This window comes from Aquila chrysaetos, chromosome 12, assembly GCF_900496995.4.
Source record: "Aquila chrysaetos chrysaetos chromosome 12, bAquChr1.4, whole genome shotgun sequence".
Classification (NCBI taxonomy): domain Eukaryota; kingdom Metazoa; phylum Chordata; class Aves; order Accipitriformes; family Accipitridae; genus Aquila; species Aquila chrysaetos.
In genome coordinates, this window is record NC_044015.1 from 2,160,518 (window position 1) to 2,171,505 (window position 10,988).

The 10,988-nt window shown below is 65.1% G+C and overlaps 3 protein-coding genes across 7 annotated transcripts; 1 reads left to right on the forward strand and 2 right to left on the reverse strand.

The window, feature by feature from the left end:
• The first annotated feature begins 628 nt into the window (after positions 1–628).
• On the forward strand, positions 629–3,391 carry RAB3A (RAB3A, member RAS oncogene family). The gene is given in 6 exon segments (XM_030034135.2): positions 629–732; positions 1,817–2,044; positions 2,344–2,462; positions 2,608–2,732; positions 3,170–3,333; positions 3,335–3,391. Coding segments are annotated over 5 exon segments (663 nt in total). The 5' UTR covers positions 629–732; the 3' UTR covers positions 3,362–3,391.
• A 1,167-nt stretch (positions 3,392–4,558) lies between these two features.
• Positions 4,559–8,363, reverse strand: MPV17L2 (MPV17 mitochondrial inner membrane protein like 2). 5 transcript variants are annotated; one of them, XR_003926160.2, is made up of 8 exons: positions 8,233–8,363; positions 7,000–7,205; positions 6,587–6,757; positions 6,202–6,278; positions 5,984–6,112; positions 5,773–5,889; positions 5,435–5,553; positions 4,559–4,863 (listed from the first exon to the last, which is right to left on the reverse strand). XR_003926160.2 is itself a non-coding variant. In XM_030034132.2 (6 exons), the coding sequence occupies exons 1-6, from the start codon at positions 8,346–8,348 to the stop codon at positions 5,824–5,826; spliced, it is 765 nt and encodes a 254-aa protein (XP_029889992.1). In that variant the 5' UTR covers positions 8,349–8,363; the 3' UTR covers positions 4,559–5,823. The 5 variants fall into 5 exon arrangements, 1 of the variants encoding a protein (XP_029889992.1); XR_003926161.2 differs by lacking the exon at positions 5,435–5,553; XR_003926158.2 differs by having other exon boundaries at positions 4,559–5,553.
• A 91-nt stretch (positions 8,364–8,454) lies between these two features.
• On the reverse strand, positions 8,455–10,687 carry IFI30 (IFI30 lysosomal thiol reductase). Its single transcript, XM_030034141.1, is given in 8 exon segments — positions 8,455–8,591; positions 8,689–8,757; positions 8,848–9,000; positions 9,092–9,187; positions 9,275–9,349; positions 9,428–9,607; positions 10,429–10,579; positions 10,581–10,687. Coding segments are annotated over 8 exon segments (882 nt in total). The 5' UTR covers positions 10,673–10,687; the 3' UTR covers positions 8,455–8,525.
• Between the last annotated feature and the right edge of the window lie 301 nt (positions 10,688–10,988).

Genomic DNA, 10,988 nt, shown 5'->3' on the forward strand with positions numbered 1-10,988 from the left:
CTTAATCCCCGCTGATTGCCTCAGGGGCGAGGGAGGACGCAGGGGCCCGGGCAGGACATGGCCGCCCACCTGCGCCCCTCGCCTCAGCTCGGGCCAGGCACTGGGGGTACTGGGAGGCACTGGGAGCACCGGGCTTCACCTCAGGGCCTGGTGCTGCTGTCAGGGGATGGAGTCAGGCTGCCTGTGGCTGCAGGCCTGAGGGGGGCCGCGCTGGCCGTCGCGATAGGGGGTCATGTCACGACATCGGAGGCTGTGAGGGATCGCCCCCCCGCCTTGAGCGGCGATGACTCGCCCCCCCCCCCCCCGAAGGGGGAATGGTCCGCCCCGCGCTCCCCCACCCGGCGTGGGGATGGCTCAGCCCCCAGCCCCCGGGGCTCCGCCGGACCACACCACTGCGCGCTGCGAGGGGGGCAGCGGCGCCCACCACCGCGGCGGGAGAGGGGGAGTGGGGGCGTGTGTTCTCCTCCCTCCCCCCCCCTCCCCTCCCCACCCCGCCCAGCGTAGCACCCACCAGCTGTCCATCACAGCGCGCTACCAGCCAATCACCACTCCCCCCCGGGGGCCTGTCTACTGACGTCCAGCTCTCATTTACATACTTCTCCCCGCCCCACACATCCCCCCCCCCGCCCCCCCGCGGCGACGTCATCCGGGCTCTGCAACCGCCGGGGCGGCGCGCGCCGCTGCTGCAGTTGCTGCAGGAGGAGGAGGCGGCGGCGCGAGCGCGGGCTGGAGGTGAGCGCGCGCCCCCCGCCCCCCCCCCCCGGTTCCCGGTCCCCCCCCCCCCCCCTTTCCCCGTTCCCCCCCCCCCCCGGCACCGGGGACGGTGGTGGCACCGGGGGGGGGGGGGTGGTGTGTGTGTGCTGCTCGGGGGGGATGGCGACTGCAGCGGGGTGGAGGGAGGAGGGGGGGGGGGAATCGCGTTCTCCGGTTTTGGGGGGGGGGGAAGCGGCGGTTTTGGGGGGGGGGGGGGTGTCTCTCGGTGCACCGGGGACCGGGTGGGTGCAGCGGGTTCGGGCCTGCGGGGAGGAGCAGGGGGTTGAGCCTCCTCCCTGCAGCACCCTGCACCTCCTCCCTGCAGCACCCTGCGCTCCACGCACCGCCCCCCCCCCCCCCCCCCGCAGCACCCTGCAGCACCCCCCCCCCACCCCCCCCCCCCCCCCCCCCCCACACGAAGCAGCACCCTGCACCCCGCAGCTGCCCGGCGCCCCCACGCTCCGCCCTGCAGCACCCTGCACCGTTCTGCAACCCCGGGCGAGCACCCCACTTCTGTGCACCCCTGCCCAGCATCACCACCCCCCCCCCACCCCCCCAGAGCACCCCCCCACCCCCCCCCCCCCAAAGCACCGAGCACCCTCCCCGCAGCACCCCGGCGCACCGCGCTGTGCCGTCAGGGTGGGCACGGCACGCGGGGGCATCGCTGCGGGTGCCATTTTGCAGGGGAGGTGCAGGAGAGGCTGCAGCACCCCGGTTGCCAGCTGTACCCCTGCCAGGGTCATGGCCCCCCCCCCCCCCCCCCAGTGCTGGCAAACACCAGGGTCTGCACACACCACACCCCCCCCCCATTTGCTGCGGGCACATTCTTGGGGTGACCGCATTGGGGGTGACGGGAGCTGGCCTGGCCGAGTGACACCCCCCCCCCCCCCCGCTGATGGCAGCGCACCTCGTTTCGGGTGATGCTCGCCCATCCCAAATCAAAACGTGACTTAACCACGCCCGCACCGGTGGGAAACGGCGGCTCCGCGTGCCACAACCGCGGCCCGGCGTCGCGCGAGTTTGCAACCGCCGTCCCCGTCGCGGCCTCTCCTCCGCCTTGCAGATGGCGTCCGCTACCGACTCCCGCTATGGACAGAAGGAATCCTCGGACCAGAACTTCGACTACATGTTCAAGATCCTGATCATCGGCAACAGCAGCGTGGGGAAAACCTCCTTCCTCTTCCGGTACGCCGACGACTCCTTCACGCCCGCCTTCGTCAGCACCGTCGGCATCGACTTCAAGGTCAAGACCATCTACCGGAACGACAAGCGCATCAAGCTGCAGATCTGGGTGAGACCCCCCCACCACCCCCCGGGGTGTCCCCGTCGGTCCCCACGCCGGCATGGGGGTGCGCGGCACGGCGGGGGGGGTCGGGGATGGTTGGCGTGGGGTCGTTCCGCTCTTTGCCGGGGCTGGAAGCGCCGGGGGCGATGCCGGGGGCGATGCCGGGAGCGATGCCGGTAGGGAGGGACGTGTCCGTGGGGATCCCACTGTCCCCCGAGGGGTGGCCGGACGCTGCAAGCTGCCCCACGTCCCCAGGGGGGGGTTAACATGCTACGTTTCCCCCCCCCCCCCCATGCCCAAACCAGGACACGGCCGGCCAGGAGCGGTACCGCACCATCACCACCGCCTACTACCGCGGTGCCATGGGCTTCATCCTGATGTACGACATCACCAACGAGGAGTCCTTCAACGCCGTGCAGGACTGGTGAGTTCCCCGGGGACACCCCCCTCACCCCCCCAACCATGTCGTCGTCGTTCCCCCCCCCCCCGCCACCTTCACGGGCATCCCCCTCCCGGTTCCGTGCTCTGCCCCCCATCCCGCGTGATTTCCCACTTTCCCTTCCCCGAAGGTCCACCCAGATCAAGACCTACTCCTGGGACAATGCCCAGGTCCTGCTGGTGGGGAACAAGTGCGACATGGAGGACGAACGCGTCGTCTCCTCGGAGAAGGGCCGCCAGCTTGCCGAGCACCTGGGTGAGTTGGCCGCCCCCCCCCCCCCCCCCCCCAACCCCATCTTCCCACAAATAATTTAATTAGGGGCTTAATTCCCTCGCCATAATTCTTCTGCTTCAATAGCAGCGGTGAGTTGTCACCTAAGGAAAAAAATAAGGTGTAATTAAGCCGTGAGCGCCGGGGTGCGACGGCGGTTTTTATTACAGACCGGTAAACCCGCCGCCGGCTGCTGAGAGGTGCCGGGGGGGGGGAAATTGGGTGTCGCTGGGTGGGCGCAGGGGCGGGTTGCAGCCGGGTGGTCCGGGCGTGCGGCACACGCAGCCCTTTCCATCTTTTAACGAAGGGAGGAGGAGATGTGAAAGGTTTCCCACCTCGGGTGGCTGGATGCAGGGCGGCAGCGGATGGGGTGGGGGTTTGCAGCCCTGATGTCGTTGTCGTCGTTCCCCCCGCCCCCCCAGGTTTTGAATTTTTTGAGGCCAGCGCCAAGGACAACATCAACGTCAAGCAGACCTTCGAGCGGCTGGTGGACATCATCTGCGAGAAGATGTCGGAATCGCTGGACACAGCCGACCCGGCGGTCACCGGCGCCAAGCAGGGCCCCCAGCTCACGGACCAGCAGGCCCCCCCCGCACCAGGACTGTGCCTGCTAGGGCCAGCCTCCCCACCCCCGACCCCCCCCCTACCCCCCCCAAAAAATCGGTCAGTGCACCCCTCCCTGCCACCCCCCCCCGCCCCGAGCCCCTCTTCTTGGGGGTCCCGCGGGGGCTTTTGCTGCTGATACCTCCGAAAGGGCTGCAGCCCCTCTAGGAGCCTTCCCCCCCCCCCCCCCCCCCCCCCATTCAGTTAGGCTGTGCCCCCCCCCGCCCCTTAATTTATTTTTAAGCCTGGGCTGGTAGAAAACTCCCCCCGTTCTGCTTTTAATTGCTCCACGAGCTCCGCTCTCCGAGAAATATCATTTTCTCTGTCTCCTCACCGCCGCCGGCTCCCATCACCACCGGTCCCGTTCACTCCCCGGGGAGCAGGGATGGGCCCCCTGCCCAGGGTTGGGGGGGGGGCTGCGATGGGACCCCAAAACCTTGTCCTGGCTGGGAGTCCCTGTGTGTCCCCCTCCCCAGCCTGGCAGTGATCCCCCCTGCCCAAAGAGCTCCTGGGGGCTCTTTGCACCCGGCTCCCCTCCCCAGATGAATGGATATTTCCTAACTCTTGTTTATTTGTATAAATAGATGCTAATTTATGCTCCCGCCGTCTTCCTCCTTGTACATAAGAAAAACTCCTTGTAAATAGGCATAGGAAGTGATGCTGTGCGCGTGACCTGCTGTGCTGTGGCCGTGTTGGTGCATTTATTTTTTATTTTATTTTATTTTTTTTTTCTCTGTGTGGTAACCTTGCTTGTGAATATCACTTTTGAAAAATCTATTATTTAAAGGTTTTAAAAAAAAAAAAATACATGAGCGAGGCTAGCCAAGCAAGCTGTAGCAAATTAGCCCCAGTTCAGGGATGGGGGACCTTTGCAGAGCCCCCAGTTTTGGCTCGTGGGGGGCGAGCAGGGCTCGGAGGAGCGTCACTAATTTGCTACAGGGCGTTCGGCTCCTCCTGTGTTCCTGTAGTACCGTGCTTCTGTGGAGACTGTGAATAAGTGGATATTCCTGTAGCGATGACGGACCCAGAGGTCTTGCTGCCCTCTTATTTATTTTTCTTGGAGCGCTGTGTCTTTATTTTACTGATTTCCCCCACTCCCAAACCCCAGTACCATCTTCTTCCCTTCCCCTTTCCTATTTTTTGTGAAGTTTACTTATGGAAGAGTTACACTGTACTGTACAAATGTCAAAAGTGTCAAAAGAGTACAATTTCCTAAAAATCACTGTATTAAAGAAATGTTGTGAAGAAATAAATCAATGCTGAGCACCGGTTCCTTGGGGTCATTGCAGGCGGAGAGGGGGCAGCGGGATGGTCCCTCTGCTTGGTGTCGATAACCTCGGCTCTCCCTCGGCCCCGCGCTGTTGAGCTCGTTGCCGGAGAGGAGCGAGAGCGATCTGGTTTCTTAATTAGCATTCACCAAATGGCTCCTGCCGTGGCTCAGCAGCTTGGCTTGCTGCGGTGGGAGGGATGGTGTCCCCCGGGGGGGTGGGTGGCAGGAGGGATGAGGACAGAGCTGTAAGTAAGACAGAGCTGTAAGTAAGGCACAGCTTTAAGCGTTAGGGGAAAAAAAAAAAAAAAAAAAAAAGTCACATTTAGGCAGTTTTGATCGATGCTGCAAATAATAAAGTGCCCAGGTTATGGAATGAGTGTCCTGCTTGCCCGGGGAGCTGCGGGGCTGGGAGAAGTGGGGGGGCTGTGGTCCAAACCCTGCAAAAACTTTGCCTTAAAAACCCCCAACCGCCTCCGTGTCGACTCTGCCGCTGTCAAACCTGGCGGCGAGCAGGTGGTGGCGATCACACCGCTATTTTTATAAAAATTGGGTGGCTGCAGCCCAGCCTAGCTGAGCCCACGCACGGCACCGGGAAGGGGGGCTGCAAGGTGGAGTGAAAAGGAGCCGAGTGACTTCTCCCTTCAGCTCGAAGACAAAAAGCAGCAGGGAAAGGGCTGAGGAGCGGCACTGAGAGCAGAGGGGCAGCATCTCTCTGCCAGGCAGCCGAAGCCGGAGCAAGGCAGGGACCCGAGTGGCTGGCTCTGCAGAAGAGCAGAGGGGAGGGTGGTGGAGGGGAGCAAGGGGCCAGCCTTGCCTTGGAGAAGGGAAAAAAAACCTGGCTGCAGCAGAGGGGAGAGCGCTGGGGCCCTTCCGTGGGGGCTGAAGGCAAAACGTAGCTGCAGCAGCTCCTCCCCACCCCGGGCAGCGCGGGTTCTGTGGAAGAATACAAAAAGAAATGGCTTTACAGGCTAGCCTGTGACACAAAATTGGTTAAAAACACCCAAACCCATCATTGCAATCAGTAGATGAGTTAATCGGCAAGATCCACCCAGGCTGCAGTGAGCTGCAGACAGCGGTTGCGGTGGTCTCCGGCCATCGCGTTCATTGGACATATTGAGCCGCGTCCACTGCGATGCCCAGAAAATCACTTGCCGCGGGCAGGAACCTCCGAAAACGTCACAGTCGTCGAGAGCAGCTGCCTCTTTACAGCCCGACACCGCGCTGGTTCTCACGTGGCGAGTCGTTCTCTGCACTCGGGGGGCTGCCAGGCTAGAAAATAGGAGAGACGGCACGTGTTCGGCGTGAGCCCGGCTGGTCGCGGCAGCGAGGCACGGCCACGTGGCACCGTGGTGCCGGTGCTTACCCTGTGTTTGAGGTAAGAGAGGTAGGTGTCCCAGCCCAGCGTGATCACATTGACGTAAACCACCCGGTACTTGGGCGGGACGAAGAGGAAATTCACGAGCTGAGCCGCCGGCCAGATGCACCAGTCAGCCTGCCGAAAGCAAAAAGCAGCCAGGTGCTCCCCGCCGGACCCTGGTCCACACCGGGGGCGGGAGGGAGAGCTCTGGGGGGTGTATTTACCTTGTAAAACTCCCAAAATTTCTCCTTCAGCTCCTCCCAGCTCTTCTCTAGAGACTGGCCCTCCAGTGTGCCCATGCCTGCGGGGACAGACGGACATCAGTGGGGATGGGAGCGCTCACAAGGCTCCACACTGGGGAGCGAGGATGGGAATTACTGTCTCAGCTGTGCCGGACACCAAAAAATACCCAAAAAACCCCCCACCGTGGGAGGGAAGGGCAGTGCCGGCACCAGCCAGAAGGAGGGAGCTCCAGGAAACCCACGTCCTCCCCACCAAGGGAGGGTGACAGGCGTCACGCCAGCACCCACGCACCGTAACACGTCACCGGCAGCGTGGGCCACGCACAATATTCAGCAACGCTGACATAAGGTGGGTGCCACCGCGTACCGAGGAAGTACCAGGCGCCCAGGGCGGGCGAAGCCACCAGCTGGTCGATAAGGACTTTCTTCAGGACGGTTTTCAGCCCCCGCACACCCCGCGCCGGGAAGGCAGCGTCCAGCCAGAGGTACCAGTAGTGCATCAGCGGGCCCATGCTGCAGCCGACGGCGAACATGCGTCCTGCAACACAACACCGCCCTGGTGACCGATGAATTATTTATGTGACCCCCTCCCTCTCTGCAACCCCCCCCCCCAGAAAGCGGATCCGGCTCTGGGGAAGGCAGGAAGGGAGCATGGTTTTACGTGGTACCGGGGAGCTGGACCCTAATTCCCCCCGCTACGATAACGAGCATGACTGAAACGCGTCAGGCTGCCCTGCACCCCCTCCCCAGTTCATGTGTACCCCCCCTCCAGGTTGTCACCTGTGCGGGCCAGCTGGGGCTCGGTGTCCGGGTGCCGCCGGCGGTGCCAGGCCTGCTGCAGCGTGTCGCCGGCGGCCAGCAGCGCGCCGCAGCTCGCCGTGTTGGTCAGCAGCAGCAGGCGGCCGGTGAAGAGCGGCTTCCAGCAGCGCAGGAGCCGCCGGCCCCGCGCCAGCATCCTGCGGGCAGACACCCCCCCCCGGCCCCCCCTGCCATGGGGGTCAGTGGGGATGGAGCCCCCACACACAGCCCCCCAGTTACCCTTGATGTAACCGCCCTCCCATCACCCTGTGCCCCCCAGTTACCCATGCTGTGCTCCCCAGTTAGCACTGCTGTACCCCCCCGGTTCCCCCTGTGGCCCCCCCAGTTAGCACTGCTATGCCCTCCCAGTTCCCTCTGTGCCCTCCAGTTATCCATGCTGTGCCCTCCAGCTCCCTCTGTGTCCCCCAGTTCCCCCAGTTAGCACTGCTGTAACCCCCCAGTTCCCCCTGTGCCCCCCAGTTAGTGCTGCTGTGCTGTCCTAGTTCCCTCTGTGCCCCCCAGTTATCCATGCTGTACCCCCCAGTTAGCACTGCTATGCCCTCCCAGTTCCCTCTGTGTCCCCCAGTTATCCATGCTGTGTCCCCCAGTTCCCTCTGTGTCCCCCCAGTTAGCACTGCTATGCCCTCCCAGTTCCCTCTGTGTCCCCCAATTATCCATGCTGTGTCCCCCAGTTCCCTCTGTGTCCCCCAGTTAGCACTGCTATGCCCTCCCAGTTCCCTCTGTGTCCCCCAATTATCCATGCTGTGTCCCCCAGTTCCCTCTGTGTCCCCCAGTTAGCACTGCTATGCCCTCCCAGTTCCCTCTGTGTCCCCCAATTATCCATGCTGTGCCCCCCAGTTCCCCCAGTTAGCACTGTTGTGCCCCCCAATTCCCCCTGTGCCCCCCAGTTTGCCCTGCTGTACCCTCCCAGTCCCCCCAGTTACTCCTGCTGTGCCCCCCAGGCCCCCCTGCTGCCCCCCCCCCGTCACTCCAGTGCCTCCCAGTCCCCCCAGTGACCCTTATGCCCCCCGTTACCCTTGCCGCACCCCCAGTCGTGTCCCCCCCCCCCCCGGACGCCCTCCCCCCTCACTCCAGTTATTCCTGTACCCCTATTTACTCCCCTGGGCCCGCCACTGACCCATCCCAGACCCTCCCAGTTCCCCCAGTTCCCCCCCCCCCCAGTTCCCCCGTCGCCGTCCCCCTCCCCCCGCTCACCGCCGCGCGCGCGCTTCCGCCCCCGGCACGCGGAAGAGGGGCGGTGTCCCGTGAACGGGACTTCTTCCGCTTCCGGCGTCCGCCATGACACCTACCGAGGCGCAGGCGGCCGCCATGACACCTACCGAGGCAGCAGCGTTTCCGCGGCACCGGGAAGAAGCCAGGCCCGGGGCCCAGCTCCCGCTCTTCCCCCCCCCCACCACAACACACCACTCCGGAGCCTTTTTGGTTTGCCACTAAACCCATCTTTTTTCTTTTTATTCACCGCCTCCTCAGTGCTCCCACGTCGTCCCTCAGCGCCTGCAGCCGGCCGGGGCCTTCGGGGCCCCCGAGCCCCCACAGGCACTGGGCTTCTCCCCCTGTCAGAGAGCGGCCGGTAGAGCCCCGGTGGGGACGGGGACGTGTCCCCCTCAAGCCCTGCCAGCCCCCACCACCTCCCCGGACCCCCATTCCCACCTGGTAGAGGCGGCAGATCAGCCCCAGCAGCGAGGCCTCGGCCTGCGCCTGCAGCTCGTCCGTGTGTTTCTGTGGGAGGGGGGAGAGGAGATGGAGCTGGTCAGGGGGGGTCCCTGCTGTACCCCGCTTCCCAAGCCCCCCCCCCCCCGGCCGCAGTACCCCGTTGATGACGATCCAAGGCACGTATTGGTGCGGGGGGTCGAGCGCCTCGGTCAACTGGGCGTTGCGGTGCATCAGGGCGGCCCCCGCGTCCCCCTGAACGCAGGCGGCGATGCGGCCGCCATCCAGCTGCGGGGCGTAAACCTGCAGGCACTGCCGGGACACGGACACGGACACACGGGTGAGGTCAGGGGGACGGGGACGTCCCTGCGGCGGGGCACAGGGGACGGAGAAGGGGACGTACGGCTTCCAGGTTCTTGGTGACGGAGCTTCCCGACTCCAGGCAGAAGATGACGGGGAAGTAGGTGCTGAAGTTCTTGGCCTCGTGCATCAGGCAGGTCTACGGGGACGGGGCAGGCGGTGAGGGGCTGCCGGACACCCCCCAGCCCCGTGCCGGTACCATGGGGACAGGGACCGTCGCTGTCACCTCGATCATGTTGCCCAAACATTCCTCCGGGCCGTGCTGGCACTGGAAGTGCCACTTCCCGCTGACGTTTCTCTCCTGCAGGACCAACCGGTCTGAGCGGGGCCGGTGGTGCCCCGGCGAGCGCCCGCGGCACCGGGTCGGGCCGGTTCCTACCTCGGCGTTGCCGTAGGGCACCAAGGTGATGCTCAGGACCTCGTCGGGCAGCAGCAGCCAGGTGGTGAAGAGCTCCTGGACCAGGAATCCGCGGCACGCCGGGCACAGACTCTCATAGAACAGGCTCAGCTCCACAGGGGCGGCCGCCGGGCGCGAGAGGTTGGCACAGCGGCTCTCCGCCTGCGTGCGGGAATGTTTCGGGGTACACAGCGGGGAGAGCGTGTGTGTGTGGATGTAACCCCCCTCTCCCATATTTGCAGGGGATGGGGCAAAGCTCTTGGGATGTGGGGCAGGAGGGGGACGAGGGTGTGCAGGGCCAGGAGGGAAGTGAGAGTGGCCGGGGGGCCTTCTGCAGCCGCAGGATGCTGTGTGCTGCCGGCACGCAGCGCTGGGGCTTTCCACAGGAACTTCCCCAAAATATTTTGGGGGGAAAATATATCCGGCAGGGCCAAGATGTGCCTGAGTGGGGGTACAGCCCAGCACCCACCACTGGGTGGGGGAAAACATATCCGGCAGGGCCAAGATGTGCCTGGGTGGGGGCTGCAGCCCCGCGGGGCTCGCAGGGTGCTGCCGAACCCGCCGTCACAGCGGTGTCACCATCCAGGGATGTTCAGGGCGGAATAAGCTGAAAAGCTATTTTATGCTGAAAAAGCAGAAGTGCCAGTGACGCCTAGGGAGGGCTTGGGATTGGGGTCCGGCTGCAGCACGGTGCTTCCCTGGGGATGCTGGGGAATGCCGCAGTGCCAGCGCAGCACGGGGGCTCTGAGCATCCCCAACGGCGTGCCAGCCTGTGCCGCGGGGATGCTCAGAGCTGGCACTTGCACCAAGTACGCTGCCCCGACACCGTCCCCGCGCACCCCATCCCTGCTTGCCGGGCAGGCACCCAGCCCCATCCGTGCCGTTTCGGTGGGACGTGTCCCCGCGTGCCGGGTGGCCCTGCCCTGCGTGGCCTGCCAGCGCGGGCGGGTGGTTGGGGCAGCCCTGGCACCGGCGGCTCTGACCTGGCAAGCGACGGCGATCTCCCATGAGCTGCACCAGAGGTGGACCGGGTAGTCACAGCCGGGGAAGGCCACCCCGAGCCCTGGGGCCAGCAAGGCCACCAGCGCCAGGAGAGCCAGCGGCACCGCGGGGGCCATGGGGGCGGTGGGGTGGCGTGGAGGCGAATCCGTCCCCGCGAAGACTTTTAAAGCCCGGCTGCGCCCGCCTCCGCGCGCCCTTCCTGCCCGGCTCAACCGGCCTCCTCATGTGACGCCGACGCTGCTGACTCACGCGGGGCCAGCCAGCTCTGGCCACCCTGTCCCCGCTGGGGGCCACAGCCCCGAAACGGGGCTTTGGGGTCACAGCCCCTCTTCCCAGCCCCGCCGGCGGCTGACGCTTCCCCGCAGGTTGCGACAGGTTGGGGACAGAAACCCAACTCTGAGCAGCCCGCGCTCGGCGTCTCCCAAACGGGCAAGGGGGTGGCTCCTTGCCGGACCCCTGCCGCTGGCTGCCGAGCCCCCACGGAGACCCCCCGGAGCTGGGTGCGGGTGCCGAAGCACCCCCAGCTTGGCAGCTGCCCAAA